General features: G+C 41.3%; 1 protein-coding gene across 3 annotated transcripts in view; it reads right to left on the bottom strand.

Annotated features, from left to right (window-relative positions):
• INTU (inturned planar cell polarity protein) overlaps positions 1-1701 on the bottom strand; it is a 57539-nt gene extending 55838 nt beyond the window's left edge. For all 3 annotated transcript variants that reach the window (XM_016203323.2, XM_087816476.1, XM_016203324.2), the window contains exon 1: positions 1486-1701. In XM_016203323.2, the coding sequence (XP_016058809.2) occupies positions 1486-1631 (146 nt within the window). In that variant the 5' untranslated portion in view covers positions 1632-1701. The remainder of the gene's footprint in view (positions 1-1485) is intronic.
• Between the last annotated feature and the right edge of the window lie 18908 nt (positions 1702-20609).

Raw genomic sequence — 20609 nt, 5'->3', positions numbered from 1 at the left:
TCATTGATCAGCTGCCTCCTGCAGGCCCCCCACTGGGGATCAAGCCCCCAACCGGGGCATGTGCCCTGACCAGGAATCTAACGGGGATCTCCTGGATGATAGGTCAATGCTTAACCGCTGTGCCACGCCTGGCCGGGCACACCCCTATGCTTTTGATCAAAAAGTTGTCCTGTCCAAGATGGGAAGGCCACCTTTTACAATGGTGACTCTGTAGCTTAGGGAGGTAAATACCTAATGCCTCAAGGAAGGAGCAGAACTGCCTACCTGGTCAGGTCAGCAAATCAACTCTCACATTCCTACACACCAAGAAGGGGCAGCCATAAAGTCTTAAACTTGGTTGGACTCAAAATATAGACCAGCAAAACATTTTACAATAGGGATCTACTGTCCTTTTAAAATTAGAAGACATTGGAACATGGGAGTGATCACTGAATGACTGACACAGAAACCTTAACAATCACTTTTAAAAAAAACTAAAATACAACACATATATACAAGTATTCTGAATTACAAAATGCTTTGAAGTAATGAGTTTTCGTAACAAAAGGCCCTCAAGATTGCTTGTTTCCTAGGAAACAGGGTTAACTTATTTATCCTCATTCTACCAAAATCAGGGCACCCCATTTGAAATAAGGTTATTCCTACACTGACAACTCATTTGTATGGCTATGAGCAAATTACAGATTCTCTCTGAGCTACAAGTGTGATTTTTAAGATGTAGACAAACCAAGAGTTTGAGTCTCATACTATGGCTTCCATAGCAAGACCAAATGGGCTCCACACAATTGGAGCCTCGATTGATAACCATAAATTTTCCCACTTTTAAAATGACCACACCAGAAGATTATGCAAAATATGTGATATTCTTAAATTTGTTCAAGTCTTCAAGAATGTAATCTGTCCTCATTAAACCTCTAGAGTATATCAAGAAGCCATTAGTGACGGTTTTCCTCCATGCTTCTAAAGACAATGATGAAAATGTTTTACATACTGATAGATCCAAATAATTGTCAAGTAACTGTCACTCCTAAATACACATTAAATACTAGTAACTGTTATTCCTAAATACATATAAAATGTCATCCTAAAACTGACCATACATGGCAGTCCGTTACAGCAGCGATTTTCAACTGGTGTGCCTCAAGAATTTTTAAAACATGCAATACCTGACTATTTTAGTCAGGGGCACTGACGCTTTTCCCTTAGATGGTCAAATAAAAAATGACAACAGCCAACACAACAATAGCCATCCGGTGTGAATGAATCAAAATTATACCTACTTTTTTTGTCAGATTAGCAAAAAATGTATTTTTTGGTGTGCTGCAGAATTTTAGTAATTAGCTCGAGATGAAAAAGGTTGAAAACCGCTGCTATAGGTGACTCAATCCCAACCTGCCAACACCGCAGGCCCCCGGCCCACGTGCACACCCTCGTGCACACTCGGGACTGAAAAGACGGGTTTCATTGTCCCGCTGAGAACCTTACTCGTAATCGCTACTCTCAGACGAATAGGAACCCGAGCCGCTGGCCCGATCTTCAGGATCACAATCCTCTTCTTCTTCTTGCGAAGAAGGGTCTCCAAGGAGCCCCTCCGGGCTCTGACCCGAACCGCACACAACCGAAGACGCCATGAGCTGGGATGCAGCCGCTAAGAGTAAGTTAACTCAAATCCCGCTGCCAGCGCTTGCCCGAGCCGCCATGTTTCTTCCGCTCCAGACGCGGCAGAGGCCACGTGACCACCAATCCTTGGCTGCCATTGGTGGGTAGCTCGGGTTGCCAGGGAGACGGGGAAGCTAGGAAGACTGATAGGAGCCAGGGGGCTGGAATTTCTGGGAGGGCGTGTCGGAGGAATGGAAATAGCTAAAACTTCACCGCGCACGCTCTCTGAGCGCACTCCTTTGGAGCTGCTGAACTTATTAAACAGGTGGAGAGCCCCTGGGTTCTCTTCCCCCTGTTCTTCCAGTTTGTCCGTTGTTTCTACGTTGAACAGCTAGCTGTCCGAAGCTTGATGGCACGCAGCCTGCATTTCCCTTGAGCTAAAGGAAACCACCCTCTGCCTTCCTCAGGGCGTCTGCGTCTGATCAGGGCATGGACGCTGTTAAGCAATACCCTCCGGGTGTTAATGTAAACACGCGCCCTTGTTTCTTTGGTTTTATTGATTCATATTTGCAAACATTTTTACAGTTCTCCCAAGCATATATTGTGGACAGGTGCTTCACATAGGTGGCAAAAAATAGTGAAATCAGCTGCGTGATCATTTTCTAACCCAAAATTTTATAATTTGATGACATGTTCTCATTACTCACGTTGGAAGTGAAAAGTTTTACCTGTCATTTGCGAAAACCTACACCAAGTACTTTTTTGTAAGTACAAAATAGCTAGCATTAATTGAGTTAGCCACTGCTCTAATTACTTGCTCTATTCATATACTATGCAGAATATTCACATTCTATGAAGTAAATACTTTATACAAAACAAAGCCAACCAAGAATTGAACTTAAAGTTATTAACCATTAGACTGAATATCCTCCTCAGGACCCAGTTATTAAACTATTAGAGGTCTATTCTAAGAAAATAAGGGATGTGAATTAAATTTATAAAAGTGAAAAGCTGAGAGCAATCTAAATGTTCAACAATAAGGGAGAAGTTAAATACACATATATAATGAATGTTGTGATGTTAATACTAATGCAAACTGTGTAGTTTCTTTTTAAAAAATATTTCAATTCTATAACCAATTGAGCATCAATTAGGAGTTAGATGCCTTATTTCCTACTATATATTAATCAGGTTAATCAAGTGTGCACTGATTAAAAGATGACCTAGGGCCCTTGTTAAACATACAGATTTCAACACTCTGCCCCACTTCCGCAGGATCAGAATCTCCAGGAGAGTCTGCCTGGAAATCTCTATTTTATACAAGTGCCCCCTTGATGCCTGGGTTGAAGTAAACTAGGGGAACACTGCCCTAAGCCTCTCCTCCGCTCTGTGCTTCACACCACTGACCATTTCCTGAGTAGTCTAGGCCCCACTCCCATCTCCTGGTTTTGAGGCTGCAGACATGCCTCTCCCTGCTCCAGAACCCATCATCTGTATCTTAAGCTTCACTTTTAATATCTGTGAATTTGGATATTGGTACCTGCTTCACAGGACTGTTTGGGGTCCAGTGAGTTAATACATGTAAAACACCTAGCACAGAACATGTCAATAAAACAATTTTATAGACTGTTGACTCACACAGTTCTCACTGTGGAACGCTAACTTATCCAAAATACTACATTTTCCTTCAGGACCAGTTCAAGTAGTTGGCCTTCCCAGACTCTTTTCCTATCTCAGTAATAAGCCTTCCCAGACCCTTTTCCTATCTCAGTAAGAATTCCTGTGGCCACCTTCCCCTCACAAGGTATCCCATAAAGTTCTGTTATAATAAGTATCAGTCTGCTTAGTATCTAAATTACTTAGGGATGTGTCTATCTTTGCTGCCAAATGACAAGCTCCAGGGAGAAATGTCTGGGTCTTTTTTTTTTTTTTTAATCTTTCCTCTTATACATGGTTGAACTGGAGCAAGAAGTGACACATAAAAGAATAAATTTTAAGAAATATTCCTTCACACTAGATACGTCTGAGGTATGCCAACTTCCTTGGCTAATTTATTTTTATATGTTAGTTTAATAAACAAAACACTCCCACTCCCAAAGTTCTCACTTTCCTTGATCTTTTACAAAAGAAGAAATAATGCCCAGCTCCACCCCAGCTGGGGGCGTGCAGGAGGCAGCCTATCAGTGACTCTCATCATTGATGTTTCTGTCTGTCCCTCTCCCTTCCTCTCTCTGGAATCAATAAAGATATATTTTTAAAAAATAACAATCATTTTAAAGTCTTATTTAAAATTTCAGGGTGTGGTATTAGCTAATCAGATGTCTAACTTTATATGCCATATTTGTACTAATTAAATTAATATTTAACAACTTAAGGTGTATTGGAGAGGAGAAGAAAGGAAAAGAATAAGACGCCATTTTCAGGGCCTTTTTAAGAATGCATACTATTTTTATTAAGAATAGAGCTACCATACAACCCGGCAATCCCTCTCCTGGGTACAGACCCGAAAAACTCGAAAACATGTATTCGCAAAGATATGTGCACCCCTATGTTCACTGCAGCATTATTCACAGTGGCCAAGACATGGAAGCAACCAAGGTGTCCTGCGATAGAGGCTGGATAAAGAAGATGCGGGACATGTACGCGATGGAGTACTCCCCAGCCATAAGGAAGAACGAAGTACTGCCACTCATAACAACATGGATGACCTGCAGAATATTAGGCTAAGTGAAATAAGTCAGTCAGAAAAAGCTAAGAACCATACACTTTCACTCGTATGTGGGATATAAAATGGGAACTCACGGACCCAAACAGCAGTGTGGTGGTTGCCAGAGGGAAGGGGGTGAGGGGTGAAGGAGGTCCTAATAGATGGTGACGGGAGATCTGACTTTGGGTGGTGGGTGCACAATGCAATATACAGATCTTGTAACATAGAAACCCACAACTGAAACCTATATGTTCATATTAACCACTGTCACCCCAATAAATTTAGTTTAAAAAAAGGAAAAAAAGTTGGAGAAAAAAATAGGTATTTGATTGTGTGTGTATGTGTGTATATATACGAATACTATTTTTATCTGTTTCATAATTAGCAATTTCCAGAAGACTTTAAAAAAAGAGTTAGACTGGGTATATTCTCATTTTCTATCTTCCACTTCACAAATGACCAGCCATCTTCTGAGGCCCAAAAAAGTTTAGTTTAATATATATGAGACTTAAAGTCCTTATTTCCATAGATTATTATCTCAACTAGGCAAACAATACAATTCTGACATAAAATACACCAGATAAGAACAGAATTAAATATTTAGTATCTTTAGCAGGTTCAAGGGCTCTTTCCCTAGTAGTAACAGAAGTTAGCATTGAGAAGTAAATGAAAACAGGGCCAAGGGCGGTCATGTCCAGTAACTTTTTTTAAACTTTGTTAGAAACTAATTATTATTGTCTTACTTGTGAACATGGAAATAATAATTCATGAACTATGTGGTAATACTGACAACAAAAACCATTTTGAAAACCATAAATAAGTAACTTGATAGGCCAGCAAATTAGCATTTTACAAACTGAGACTTACAATGTGGAATTTTAAAAATTTTGGGATAGAGATATAATATATAAAAATAACATTTTGGCAATCTAACTGCATTATAATCTGAAATTCTCATTTGCTTATATAAAGATTGAATTACCTGTAAAAACTGAATTACCTACTATGCAGTACCTGTATGGAACTTGTTCTAAGATCATGCATTTTCCTTTTGAATAATAACGGAACACAGATGAGAATCCAGAAGTAAACTAAATACTGATGGCATAAAGCCCAAACCCCAAACCCTTGTCCTCATTTGGTATTTTCATTTACAAATTATAACAAACTCAGTGAAATGTCAGGCTGCCAGACATCAGTAGCTGCCAACCAGAAGGAAGGGAGGCCTCCTTCATATAGGAATACAACAGCAGCAGAAATTGTTGATGGCTGACAATAGAAAACCAAAGCAGACAGAAGAGTTACAAAAAAAGAATTAAAAAATCATAGCTCATAAGTGAGGGCCAAATGCCCTCAGTAGCACCTAAAAAAAAAAAAAAAAAAAAAAAAGGCACTGCATGTGGAACCTTACAGTAATTCGATAACAACTATCAAAATACTTGACAGTCCATAAATTCCGGGCATTCCCCAGTCAGAGGAGCCGGGTTCTCATTCTGATTCTGGTACTAAAACCAAGTGAACATGGACAGTTCCTCATCTGAAGACAGCAGTAAGAATCCCTGCCTACTATGCAGCATTGCTAAGAACCGAATGAGACAACCCTTGGAATCTCATGCCTTACACCTCAAGAAATAGAGCAGTGTGTGCTATATGTTATATATTTAAAAAGTTTTAATTCTATTGCTTATTTTAGATTTTACTTTTTGAGTTTAAAAGGATGTTTTATTCATTAGAAATATTATCTAATGGGGCACACCTTTACCCCTGAGAGTTCTAGATATTTGAGGTATTTAAAATATGCATATTTTGCTGTTGACAAAAGTATGACATTTAGGTTATCACAAAATTTTCAGAAGCTCACTTCTTGCTCACTTTCTCTGCTGGCTTAGGTGTGAGAACACACCAGCACTCCAGCCTGGACCAGCACCATACATTAGCCATTTCTTAGGCTTTGGGCAAAGTCCCTTAGCTGAATTTTCTCAGAGCCTTTAGGAATAGCTATATTTTTGTGCTTTGTTTTAAATATTTTAGGACAGTTGCTAACATAAACCCTTATTTTCACAGAAATTTAATTTTTTAGAGCACTTATGTATCATCTGAAATTCACACCACCACCCTGTAAGGTGGCTATTATCTCTTTATATTGCTGAAAGAACAGGAAAATAGACAAGTTAAACATCTTGCCAAGCTACAGAACTAGTTTGAAATAGGACTCCAAGGGAATGATTAAATTACAATGCCCTTGTGTATAAATTTAAAAAAAATCTTTGCAAAATACAGAATGCTAATATTACTTGGGTATTATAATCAAGATGACAAATATGTGTTAATTTACTTATGTAAAAGTAAATGAGAAATGCAATACTGAAACTTTTCTCTGACTCAGACAACCTATATGTAACTTTTTATCAAAGAGCGGAATAGCTGAACATGTTTTTGCCAAGCTATTGTTATTTTAGTATTGACATATTTTGAAGCTAACACCACATGCAGAGAAAAATCTGCAAATTTGCTTCAATTTTGGTTTGGCTGAAGTACCTTTTTCAAAAGCACAGCAATTTAATGCTTTACATTTTGAAAACCATATTTGCAACAGAAAATACACAAGTAATGAAAAAATAAACACTCAGAAGTCATCCTTCAAAATAAGATGTAAAAATTAAACAGAATAGTCTGCTAGTTTCTCTTGCCTATAAATTTACTATGACTCAAAGTTACTGGTCTCTTCAATGTAATTTCCAACATTTTATGGATATCCTTTCAAGCGATGTTTTAAAGAAAAACATAAATATTTTGTAAAAATGATATAAAAATATAGGCCATGTACTGGACTAGACAATGAGAACTATGGTGAATAGATGAGTATGGTTTAAAGGTTATCTAATTTCTCTAATTTCTATCACGTTATGACTAAATTTATATATATATATATATGTGTATATATATACACACACACACTACAAGCAAAATATATTTTATTAAATATATTTGAACTTGTGTGAAAATATAGCTTCCTTAAATGAAAGAGAAATCTCTATAAATATATCAAAAAATTTAACTGTTTGAAAACATTAAATAACAAATAAATAACCACTGATAAAAATAATGCATTGCAAAAAGGTTTTCATATACTGTTAAAAATAAAGCACTGCTAGCTCTGACACCGACAAACACATTTATGGTTTCAGATTCCATTGGTTCCTATAGCATGTGGGAACAGTTACTTGTAATTCAGATAAAGTAGCTTTTCATTTACTGAGCAGGTTTATTCCAGAAACACTCCAATACTTCCTTCTGAAATAATCATCTCAGTCTTGATGAGTACAGTTTAAACATATCCTTTTGCCTTGGTTCATTCAGACAGGTTTGTGCTTTGGACCTGAAACACTGTAGTGTTAAATCAGTTCAGAACTTTTGGGCACCTGACATTTAAAACATGAAGAAATTCTGTTGCAGGAGGGTCTTAAGCTTTTAAAACAAACACCCCTCCAAGCTTTATCAAAGTCCTGCTGTGAATGAGTTGCCAGTTAATACTTTCCGGGATTATTTCTGGACTGTAATTTTATCAAATGCAGGGGAAACTGTCTTTGGGAATTTAGCAGAATGCCCTTTTAGCTGCCTGCTTGATAATATTTTATTGTATATGGCAGGGGCTCTCTTGGGGAGAGGGAGGAAGGAAACCAACTGTGGAAAATTGTGGGTTTCAGAAGACAGCTTTTAAATCTAAGAGACCCAGTTCCTTCTGTGCACAATGTCTTTCTTTTTTACTCACTCTTCCAGCAGAACACGGTTTCTAAGCTCATATGGTTTTGTACAAAGACTTAAAAGGGTCACTTGAAACATTTACAGATGAAAGAACTCCCATAACCCTCCCCCTGACAGTTAGTAAGGGCCACTTACTCTTTCTCACCACAAATGTATTCAAGAGAGACTTTCCCTACATTTCCAGAAGAGTTTTTCCCTGTAACGTTTTACGAAGGCCAGGCTTTGCTAGAGTTAAAGCAGCATTAACTGCCTGGCACTTCATCGCCCCCCCCCAACCTTAAAATGGAAAGAGAATTTGCTTTACATGTGGCTTCTTATTTCTTTCTCTTCTATAAACTCATCACCGTAACCATGGAACTTAATGTCAGTCCATCTTGCATAAAGTGTAAGGTTGGCCAGTACATTAACACACTAGCTGTCTATGGAGAGCTGGGGTTCTCATCCCTCTTAGAGAATTCCTAAATTTGTTTTATGTGGTTATGTGTGTGGACACGGTGTGCGTGTGATGGTGGTTGTGGCAAGGGTGTTCAATTTAGATTTCTTAAGAAGTGTCTCTTTCTAACTCCAATCACAACCAAACTCCAAACAGAACTCTTGGATATATATATATATATATATAAAAAAAAAATATATATATATATATATATATATATATATATTTTTTTTTTTTCCAGGAGAAAGTCTAGAGGTGTTTAAAGAACAGTTTTGCATAATCATTTTCCCCTTCTTTAGAAACTGGTGTTTGGGGGGTGTATGCCGGATCCGCGTGGGGCCAGTCTCCCAGCGGCGACCCGAGCGGACCGGGGCGGCGCGTTATGGAAGACGCGTGTGAGGGTCCCGCCGCCTCTCCCCGCACCACCGGGCTCCCCTCGGAGCCGTCTGCGCCCCGGGGAAACGCCGCCCCTCCCTCGCCGAGACGGGGAACTCCGGGCGGTCTCTCCCCGAACCCCGACCGGCACTGACCTGTGCAGGAGGACGCGCTGCACTGAGTCCAGGTCCTCCAGGCTCCGGGGCGCAGGTTTGGGGACGCTGGACCTGCCCACCTGAAACATGCCCGCGGGACACGCGCGGCGAAGGCCCGCGGCAGGTACCGGGCGGAGGGCGAGGGCGCCCGGCTCTCAGCGCAGCCGAAGGAGAAGCGCCCGCTTCGCGCGCGCGGACGCTCGGCTACCTGGCGCCGAGGGCAGCGGCTGTGCCTCTCCTGAGCCCCCCGCTCGTCCACACGGAGCTTGGAGCCCGGGTGGCCGCTCGCCCGCTCTGTGGCTGGAGCCCGGGGGCAGACGGGCGCTCTGTTGGCCACCACCAGGCCGGGGCAGACCAGGTCCAGTCCGGATCCCTGCCCTTCACTGTCCAGCCGCCAGGAAGGGACCTCGCACCCGCAGCCAGCCGCTGAGCGCCTCTGGCCGGGCGACCCGGAGCTGCGCTCTCTCGCCGCCTAGTGCTGGCCCAGGGACACCGGGACCAGGCGCCGCCCCCAGCGAGGGAAGCTCCCACCTGCGGCCTGGAGGGCCCGAACATTGAAGGGGCGCCTCCCGAGACTGGAAAGTGAGGGGGAAAGAGAAGCGGGTTAGCTGTTGGTTCTTGGTGGGAATTTAAATTCTGCATGAAGACACCATGTCCACCCATCTTTCCATCCAGGTGGACATATTGATTACCTACTAGGTGCCAGGCTGAGTTCTAGTCTCTGTGGATAAAAGGAAGATCAAAAAGTGGTCGCTGACCTGTCTAATGTGGACCCTCTATTCTCTTTTGTGGATCTGTTTGCTTTAAAAATACACCTGACCCTGTACAAGATAATATAGGAGAAAATCTGGATGATTTCAGGTGTGGTGATGACTTTTTTTTTTTTTAATACAACACCAAAAGCACGATCTATGATAAACAAATTTGATAAATTGGACTTAATTAAAATTGAAAACTTTTTCTGCGCAAAAGGTGCTGTCAAGATAAGAAGAAGATACAACATGGGCAAAAGCATGGAGTGAAAGTGTCTCGTGTCTACCCCCAAGACAATATATATACAGAGGATATCTAGATTTTTTTAAAATAGAAATTATTGATCTAGTCTTTACTCTTAGAGAGATTAGCTTTATTTGGTTTTCACAATTGGCAGAACAGGCTTCTCTGTTTCATTTACACCTCATCATTTAGGATAGATTGAAATCATGATCAGTTATCAGGAGAATTTTACTTGTTGAGTAGGTGCTCCTGTATTTGAGGATCCACCATTGCACTAGAAAATGGAACAAAAACAGACCTCAGAGCTCTCTGACCGCAAAAGATCCCAGGTGGATGGCTCCACAGCAGAGGCAGAATGGGGTGGGAGGAGGCGAGGAGGAGGCTGAGTGGGAAGGAGAGCAGGGCTCTGGGCACACCCCAGCCCATGGGCTGTACCGTGTGTCCCCTGGACTCTGTGCTCATGATTGAATTCCGGTGGCACTGTGTTCTTTCTGCTGATGATCGACTCTCTTCCATACATTGAGTGGGTATAATGACAAGGTTATAACCATTTAGCATTTCTGACTTTTTCTCACTTGTTGAACAAATATTTAATGATTACTCTTAAATGCCTATCACTGTGCTATCATTTAGAAATGATTTTAAAAGCCCTCTATCATTTGGTTCCAATACCATCTTCCTAATGAGTGGGAATGTCTTGTTTGAAGGTCAGCCTCCCACAGGGCCAGGCAGGGATCCTGGTCACTTTTTCAGGAATTGGCTCTTAGCTCTGACCAGTCCAGCTCTGTCCTGTCTCAGGCTCTTCCCACTGCTGTTTCTTGGTGCAGAGCAGGAACATCTATGTCTCCACTATCTGGTATCCACTTGCCATTTCCCACTGAACCCTCATTCCGGTTTTGTTTTCATCCTAAACATTTTTAAAAATGTTTTTTAAATATATATTTTTATTGATTTCAGAGAAAGGAAGGGAGAGAGAGAGAGAAACATCAATGATGAGAGAAAGTCATTGATCTGCTGCCTCCTGGATGCCCCCTACTGAAGACTGAGCCTGCAACCCTGGCATGTGCCCTGATTGGGAATCGAACCATGACCTCCTTCCTAGTTCATGCTCAACCACTGAGCAACACCAGCTGGGCCTAAACATTTTAATAAATGTATGGAGTGATACAATGATAGGTAGATAAAATTGGATTTGCTTGGATACAAATCCTTCTGTATGCAAATATTTAGAGCAAAATAAATGAGAAGGGCTCTTTTTTCCACCTACTCCTCTCCCTAGGGCCTGGCATGTACCCTGCTCTTCAGGAGCTGGGGATAGAGACCACAAATGACACCCCTACCTTCTTGAGTTGGAAGATACAGTTCAGTCTTAGAATATAGGGTTGTATTTTGAACATGCTCTTCTGTGTGTTTGTGTGAACTGCTGACGGTACCACCCTTCACTCTACCTTTAAGGCCATCACAGAAGAAAGTGAGGTTAGCCACAGGAATGTGTGAGAACCCGTGTGGGAACTGGGAACAGACAGAGAAGTGCTACAAAGCCCCTGCGCCTTTGTAAGTACCTGTTAGTCCGCCGTGGCACAAATACAGGTAATGGCACAGTGAAGTGGTAAAAATAAGGATGTCGTGTCCACATAACTGAGAATTAAGGAAATGAGACAAAACCTAACAGGAAAAACCTAAAAGGAAATATGGTAGTGGCTGCTCAGAAAGTCAGTGGTTAGCGTGTCTGGCTCACGTTTCTGTTGCGAGGACACATATGAATGAGTACACACAGAAACACTCATAATTTGTTTGATGCAAGGAGCCTTTCATGGATTTTCCCAGTGCTCCAGTGGGGTCAGGAGAAGAGGGCAGGCAACCTGAAAGGTGTAAAAAATAATATTAGGAACATAAAACAAATAGTCTCTGGGAAGGGAATTGTGAACAGTAGGGACCTCCAAAAACAAAGCTAAGGCTGGATGGGCTTAACGGTTTATAGATAATGGAAAGCACACGCAGCAACTTGTACTTGAAGATATCACTTGTTGCCGAGCCATTTTGGAATTCTAATGACTATGAAATAAACGACAGGAAGATTTTGGTAACTATACGAATAGGCAAAAAAAAAAAATGGCATATTAGATTTCAGTGATGGAAAGTATGTGGGAAATTTATCCAAATTATATCTATTTCTAGGTATCAGTTATGAGCCAGGCAAAGGACCTGACAGTCAATTAAGATATAATCTCAATGTGTATAGTCTAAAAATTCAAAATTGTTAAAAAAAGTGTTGATATTGGATACAAAATAAAGGCTATTATCAACTCCAGGTCAAAGACAGATGCTCTTATAGCAGAATTCCATGCACAGTTTTGGATGATACTCTAAGTTAAAATGATAAGGAAACCAGCGAATATTTCCGAATAGGCACTTTACACGATACTAAGGATGAATGGGCTGGAAGTCTTTCAGGGATTAGGACGACAGTTTGGGAAGGTGGCCAGGGAACGTGACTTATTAATTGCTTCTTGACTTTTCATTTTGAAAAATTGCAACCTGGCCCTGGCCGGGTAGCTCAGCTGGTTAGAGGATCATCCCAATACGCCAAGGTTATGGGTTCAATCTCCGGTCAGGGCACATACAAAAAGCAACCAGTGAATGCACCACTAAGTGGAACAACAAATTGACCCCTCCCCCATCTCTGCCCCTTTCCTCTCTTTCTCTCTAAAATCAAAAACTTAAAAAAATCGCAGCTCTACAGAAAAGTTGGAAGAACAGTACAATGAACACCCATATGCCCTTCACCCTGTTTAATTAGTGTTTTTCCACATGGCACTCTCTGTTTTTCTAAATTGTTCCCCAAATAAGTTGCAGATACCATGTTGCTTAGCATGTATTTCCAAAGAAAAGGGTCATTTCCTCTCATACTACAATATCATTATGACAATATTACTGATATACCAGTATTATCTAGTAAATGGTTTCAAATGTTTTCAAATTTCCAAATTGTTCAGTAATATCTTAATAGCTTTGTAAAAAAACAAAAAATGCCCCTAAAACAATAGTCAACCAATAGTTATTTATCATGTCTGTTTAATCTTTTATCTTGAATGTAATACCAGACGTTTTCCCCCCTTGGTTTTGACATTTATGAAGAGTCCAAACCAGTTGTTTTGCAGAATGGCCCACAATTTGGGTTTACTTACAGTTTCCTCATGACTGGATTCAGATTAAGCATTCTGGACGTGAGCACTGCACAGATGATGTCGCTTGCAGTGCATGGTGCCAGGAAGCATGTGATGTCAGTTCGCCTCATCATTGGTGATCTGAAGTCAAATCACTTGGTTGAGGCGGAGCTTGTCAGATTTCTTCGCTATGAAAGTTACTCTTTTCATTTGTAACCAACCAATAAACAGTCTTCGGAGTGATGTGTCAAAATCGTGTTCCACAACAACTTTTTAACTAGAGTTCTGGCACTGTTGGAACAAGTCACGGAGAGGACATGATCTCAGGTTGGCCCTCTAGCTGGACCTGGGAAATGGAAGGCCCCTTCTTCTAGGTAGAAGCTGCCTCCACCCCAAGGACTCAGCCTTGAGATAGTAATGTGGTGTTGAGACCATCTTTACTGATGACGTGACTGAGCCCCATGCAGGCTTCGATATAAACTCTAAAGGTTCTGGCTGGCAGATGTGGAGGCCGTCTTGCGGCCGCCCAGGACAGGCCTCGCCAGTTCCCTTGCTTATTAAACCTGCCCCTGCCAGCCTGGAGCGGTCAGCCTCATGGTCCTTGCCCTCTGGTTGCAGCGGAAGTTTACAAACCGGGTAGCATTCATTGATGAGCCATACTTAGTTTCTTATTCTTTCATTGCTTCTCCATTTATTAGCTGGCATTCTTCTGTAAACACAAACTCCCTCCACCACCTTTTTAAAGAATTTCTATGGCCTCATGGATTTTTAAATATTTAATGTGTTATAATCCATTCCACAACTATTCTTTTTGATGCTCATATTGTTCTAGCCCCTGTGTTCCTTTAAATGTCTTCATCAGTGTTTCAGGATTCCCTCACTTTCTGACATAATAAGATATTCCAGACTCACCTGCACTTTCTCTGACCTGAACTTATAATTAGCTACTTATCAAAGATATTTCCTCCCTCCCTCCCTCCCTCCCTCCCTCTCTCTCTTTTTCTTTCTTTTTTGTTTTTTTAAGTGGAGTATGGTATTTAGACAGCAGGATCTGGGCATTGGGGACAATTCTCCATGGTTCTCTCATGTTTCAGTACATCTTGTGAGTGACGCAGTAACAGCCCTTGTTCTGAACTGTTTTCTCAAGGACGTTTGTGTAGTGAATAGCCTTAGAAGATACAGATACTGTCTCCCTTCAGAGAAAAGGACAGGTTTGCTTACTGTCCAGTATAACAAAGATAAGGTCTCCCTTGGGGGGTGAATCTAAGACAGCCTTCCCATTCTACAAGATTCTGATTTTCCCTGGGTGCAGGGTCCTGTAACAGAACCTACGGTGTGTCCAGACATCAACAGGCCCTTTTCACGTTGCCCTGTGGAATTGGGGCTGGGGAGCTGGCACAAATGCTGATTACTGAGAGTAATCAAGTCCTTTGTTGCTGACCCAGGAGTTCCTTGTGTTCTGCTAGCATTCATGAAACTATGTCAAGCGAGCTTATTAGGTTGCAGGTGGGATTAAATCTCAGACCCTACACAGTTCTTGACACTGGGGACTAGGCGTGTTCACTGCTACTAGTGTGTCATTGTTTCTATGCCTCCCTATGGAAAAAAACTGGGAAATACATATACTTTTATAAACAGTATGTGTTGATGTACTAATAGCCTCTTATTCCAAAACAAAGCCATAACGTTCTTCCTCTCCTTCCCCTAATCCATATTTACATCTCTCTTCTCCCACGGAGAGAAGAACCTCAGGTCCCAAAATACCAATATAGTCATTCTTTTGCTCTCTCCTACAATTCATATTCATATAAGTTACAATTAGAATTATTATGCCAAGTCCACTACCAAAGCCAAATCTTCTAAGCAGTTCTTTTTGTCCTTAGAATATGTCACACTAAGGATACAGTCAGATTACTATGCAACTTTAAAGATACTTTAATTCTCTTTTTCTGTGATTATGTTATCAATTCAATGTATAGTTAGGTCCATTTGTTTACATTAAAATTCAACTTTAGCACTACATCATACTTAATTGTGTGCATGTCCAGTAGTTGACTCAACCAGGCTCCTATGGACGGGCATTTAGATTATTCCTTATATTTTGCTATGACCAGTAATGCTACATTGAATAAGCTTCTGTTTTGTTTTGTTTTGTTTTGTTGGTTGGTTTGTTTCTTGGAGTTATATTTTAGGGTAAATCTCTAGAAGTGAGACTGCTGGGACACAGAATAAATGCATGTACGGTTTTGGTGGATACTGACAATTCCCCACCCAATGGATTATGCCATTGTACACAACCACCTGGAAAGTTTGAGAATGCCTGTGTCTCCGTAGCTTCAAGTGTGTATTGAAAAGCTCCTGAATTTTTGCCAAGATGAAAGGTAAAAAATAGCATCAGTATTTTGCATTTCTCTTATTAGAAGTGAAATTATGTGTCTTTTTATATGTTTATGTTTTTTGTTTGTTTTTAAACTGTCTGCTCCTGACTTCCTATTTTTCTGTTGAGGTTTTGGACTCTTTTCTGTGCCTTTTAATTTTTTTTAAACTTTTTCCCCTTACAGTTATATCAAGGTATAATCGACATACAATAAATTACACACATTTAAAATATACAATTTGTTAAGCTTTAACATATGTATGTGCACAATGCACCTGCCGATTACCCCCAAAGTCTCCTCATGCCCTTTGTAATCCAGCTCTTTCTTCTCCCTCACTGCCATCCCTGGTTTCCTCCTTTCTGTCCACAGATTTATATCCCATTTATTTCCAGGATTCTCCACTCTGCTGGCAGGGACATAAGCTATTCCCAGTGCTGCGTAAGCTCTGAGGATTGTTTCGTCTGCTCCTTTCCTGCGGTTCTTCCTCTGGCCTTTGTAGGTTTTCCTCACATGCATGTTCTTACCAGTGTTTAGCTGGAGGGAGACTCAAGAGGAATCCTCTTCAGTCTCGAGTTCTCTAGGGGCTCAGCTTTTCCCTCCTCTCTGCTACTCTGCCCCACCTTGAGCTCCCCCAATTCTAACTCTGTCTCCTCAATTCAGTGGAGACAGCCGGGCTTTGTTTGGGTTCCCTTTCCTTTGCTGTGGCCTGGAAACTCCCTCCAGGCAGTAAACTGGGGCCATCAAAGACATGACTTCATTTGTTTTGCTTCTTGCAGGGCTCATGCCTTGTGCTGCCTGTGGTCCAGTGTCTGACAACCCTTCTTTCTTGTGTTTTGTCTGGTTTTTCAGTTGTTTGAGGTGGGAGAGTAAGTTAGTACCTACTGCTCCATTATGGCCCATGCTCCCCATCGTGAGGACTCTTCCCTTTTGGCTTTTATGATGTATAGATATTTTTACATATTATCGAGATCAGGTCTTTGGACATCTGTTCAAATATTTTCCCTTACTTTGTCAGTTATCCTTTGACTTTGGTAATGGTGTCTGTTTTTTTCACTCAAAAGCTTTTTTTTTTTTTTTAAATGCAAATTAATTTACTTTTTTCTTTTGTTGCACCTGGATTTCAGGTCATTTTTAGAAAACTTTTCCCACACTCAGAGGAATACAAAGGGATTTACCTGTATTTTTCTACTACTTGTATGGTTTCCTTGTTTCTTTCTTTTTAATGTTTGATCATTTATCCACGCGAAGTTTATTCTGGTGTATAGTGAGAAGTGTGGATCCAATTTTATCTTCTTCCAGATGACTATCCAGGACGCCATTTATTTATTTTTATTTTTTAAATGTGTTTTTATTGATTTCAGAGAGAGGAAGGGAGAGGGAGATAGAAACGTCAATGATGAGAGAGAATCACTGATTGGCTGCCTCCTGCACACCCCCTTCTGAGGACTGAGCCTGAAACCCAGGCATGTGCCCTGACCAGGAATTGCACCGCGACCTCCAGGTTCATGGTCGACACTCAACCACTGAACCACACCATCTGGGCCAGGGCACCATTTATTTAAAATCTCATTCTTTCCTAGTGATTTGAGATGCTACCTTTGTTGCAGTAACAAAGTGACTTCCATATGCACTTGTGCCTGTTTCTGGAATTTTTTTTTTTTAATGTATCTTTATTGATTTCAGAGAGAGGAGGGGAGAGGGGACAAGGAGGGGAGGAGGAGAGAAAAAGGGAAACATCAATGATGAGAGAGTCGCCATTGATCGGCTGCCTCCCGCACACCCCCGATGGGAACCAAGCCCGCAACCCGGGCATGTGCCCTGACCAGGAATCAGACTGTGATCTCCTGGATCGTAGGTCATCACTCAACCACTGAGCCACGCCTGGTTGGGCTGTTTCTGAAATTTCTGGTCTGTTCCACTCTTCTACCTGCCACTGGCACTACCCTCTTTCAATTCTAGAGCTTTCTACTGTATTTCAGTTCCTGCTCTCCTTATTGCTGTTACTTTTCCCAGTTTATTTTTCCATGTTTATTTATTTATTTTACAAAACAAAACATTTTCATTTGGCCTACTGGAGCCCTAGCCTGGAAACACCCATGGGGAATCACCCTACAGGGCTGGGGACTGCCTGATAAAATAGTCTCTGCATCAGGAGGGTTGGCTGTATGTGCAGGTTAGAAATATTCACAGCTCAGAATGAAAGAAGAAATATAAAGGAGGCCCAGAGGGGAGTGTAGTGCTGTTGGTTTGTTGTTTCTCCAGGTGTAAAGGTGTAAACACCACCCCACTCTCCACAAGCCCCAGGGGAAGTGAGGGACAGTGGGCAGGTGTCCTGAGCAAGGGAGCCTCCCTGAAAGGAGTCACTCACACACGTTTGTGTCTGTACACAATGCCGGGTTTATTGGGGGAGACCCCCTCAATAAGCCAATAGAGTCACACGCAGGTGACACACAGAGAGGGGGAGCTTCGATGACAGAAGCGAGCAAAGTGAGCGTCCAGTGTGGAGTCTTGGCCACCGGCAGGTCCACAGGTGGAGAGGCCGCGGTCTCAAGCCAGGCGGCTGCAGTGGCCCCGCATGCCCGGTGGAGTGGAAGCCGGGCAGGGCTCCCAGTGTGACACTGCACGTTTCTTAGGCTGGTTATCACATCCTTTCACGTTTAAACTCATCCTTTCACGTTTAAATTCATCATCCTTGGACATACTTCCCATGGTTCTTGGATAAAATTCAAATTTCCTAATTCAGTCAAAAGATCCTCCACATGCTGTTTTTCACAAATGTCTCCAAATCTTTTGTTTTTTCCCTTCCCCCAGGACCTTGTGTGTAGCTGTGTCGGAATGTTTGGACCTTTGAGAGTTTGACTTCTGCCCTTTTTTTTTAAAAAAAAAATAATTTTTTATTTTTCAGTTACAGTTGACATACAATATTACCTAAGTTTCAGACGTACAGCCCAGTGATTAGACATTTGTATCACGAAGTGATCGCCCCCTGGCCTTTTTAGAAGCTGTTTCTCCTAAAGACCCTGCCTTCCGGTGGTCACCGGATCCCCTCCTGCCGAGGAGTGCCTGTGTAACGTTCCTTCTTTGGGGGGGTCTCCTCTGCCCCCGAGATTAGGTCAGCTCTGGGTTTCTTTGCTGTGTGCTCCCTCATTCTCGGTATTTCCTTAATTACGGTGGCCTTTATGGTGACCGCTTGCTGCATGGTATGTGTTCTGATCTCTCAGGCTCCAAAGGCTCTCTTCATTGTTTTCGTTCCTCTCTCTGTAACTCATTTGCGAATGGATGAAAGAATAAATAGGTACACAAACGATCCCATTCAATACAGTTGTGCCTCGGTATCTATCTGTAGGAGATTGGTTCTGGGTCACACACACACACTCTCACACACATACACACACTCACCCCCCCAAATGGGGGATGCCTAAGTCCCTTACGTAAATGTATTATTTGTATAGAATCTACACACATCCTCCAGTATACTTTAAATCATCTCTAGGTTACTCACAATACAGAATACAATGTAAATGCTATGTAAATAGCTGTTATACTGTATTGTTTACTGAATAATAACAAGAAATAGAGACCTGTACATGTTTAGTAAAGCTGCAAGCCACCGTCTGTAGGCCTGAATACTTGGTACACGTCAGCGACCAGGTGAAGGTTGTTGGTTTTTGTTTTTTTTTTGTATTTCCAATTCGTAGTTGGTGGAATCCCCGGATGCGGAACCCAGGAGGCAGAGCCTGAAGACACGGAGGGCCGACTGCGTGTTCCAAGGTATGTCACCCCTGTCATTTCAAAAGAAAAAAAGATTTTGGCATAAAAATTTATTTATTCGTACTTGTATCTGCCTCCCTGCAATGAGAATGGAAGAATTCTGAGGCAGAGGCACGGAATGCCTCTTGGGTGGGCTGTCACAGTTTACTTGTAAAAGAACACGTCTACATTATAACGCTAATTTAACCCTCCAGCTTCTTTTGAGAATTGGCATAGAAAAGTCGTTAAAAATATTATATTCTACTTGTGTTGGGCTTGGAGGTGCTCAGGAGAGGCCACGCTATGAACCAATGCAGGCTGCCACTAGTGCCAGGCCTGGGGCGGCTTAGAGATTGGTCTGGGGCCCGCTGAGGCCCGCTGCTACTTGTTTGAGAGATTTTAGGAAAGTCCTAAGTCTGAGGCAAGAGAGGTCACTTGCATAGAAAAGCCACTGGACATGGCTTGGATGAGCTGTAAGTACGGAGAAGCGGGGTCTCCAGGAATCACCAGCGAGAATGGACACAGACAATAGTGGGGTGAAGGACTGGGGAAGGGTGGGGGCGGGGTGAAGAAGGTCATTGGGGGAAAAATGGGACACCTGGAATACTTTCAACAATAAAGACAGAAAATAAATAAAAATCACAAAAGGTATAGCCAATTAAAAAAATATATTGTACTTTATAACCTAAAACCTATTTTAAAGCAATTATCTTTCCCATAGAAAAGGTATTTTGTATAAAAACAGAATGATTGTGGAGCGAATTGGAGGTTTGGGAGATCATTTTCAGTAGTTGTTGATTTGTTTAAGGAGTTACTGTGAGGTTTAAATGAGGTTCTTAACTCTTTCCTTTGAAAGGATGCACACATTTAAAGAGGTTGTATTTACAATTTTATTTTAGAGATTTAATAACATTTTTAGTTTCGGGGTTTTATTTTATTAATATTGCAGTTTGATCCAGTCTGTGGTATTTGGAAAAAATATCAGGTTTGCAATGCTGACAAATATGGTGTGAAGGTGCTCAAATGATTTTAAAAGAAGACTTAAGAGCTATGAAATAATTAGCCTAAGCCTGTATTAAATTAAGAAAAAATAATATTCCTCTTTCACTGTTTTAAAAAGCATAAGAGCTCCACCTGGTGTTGAACAAAACTACTAGGTAAATTTATTTGATGAGTTAGACTTGTTCATTTTCTAAAAATTGTAATTCAGAATGCTTTTGTCAATATTCTGTTCTATTTATACTAATGCTATTGATAGTGTTCCCAAATAATGTGAAATTCATT

This window comes from Miniopterus natalensis, chromosome 4 (assembly GCF_054644295.1).
Source record: "Miniopterus natalensis isolate mMinNat1 chromosome 4, mMinNat1.hap1, whole genome shotgun sequence".
NCBI classification, from domain to species: Eukaryota; Metazoa; Chordata; class Mammalia; order Chiroptera; family Miniopteridae; genus Miniopterus; species Miniopterus natalensis.
This window is presented reverse-complemented; position numbering and strand designations above follow the sequence as displayed.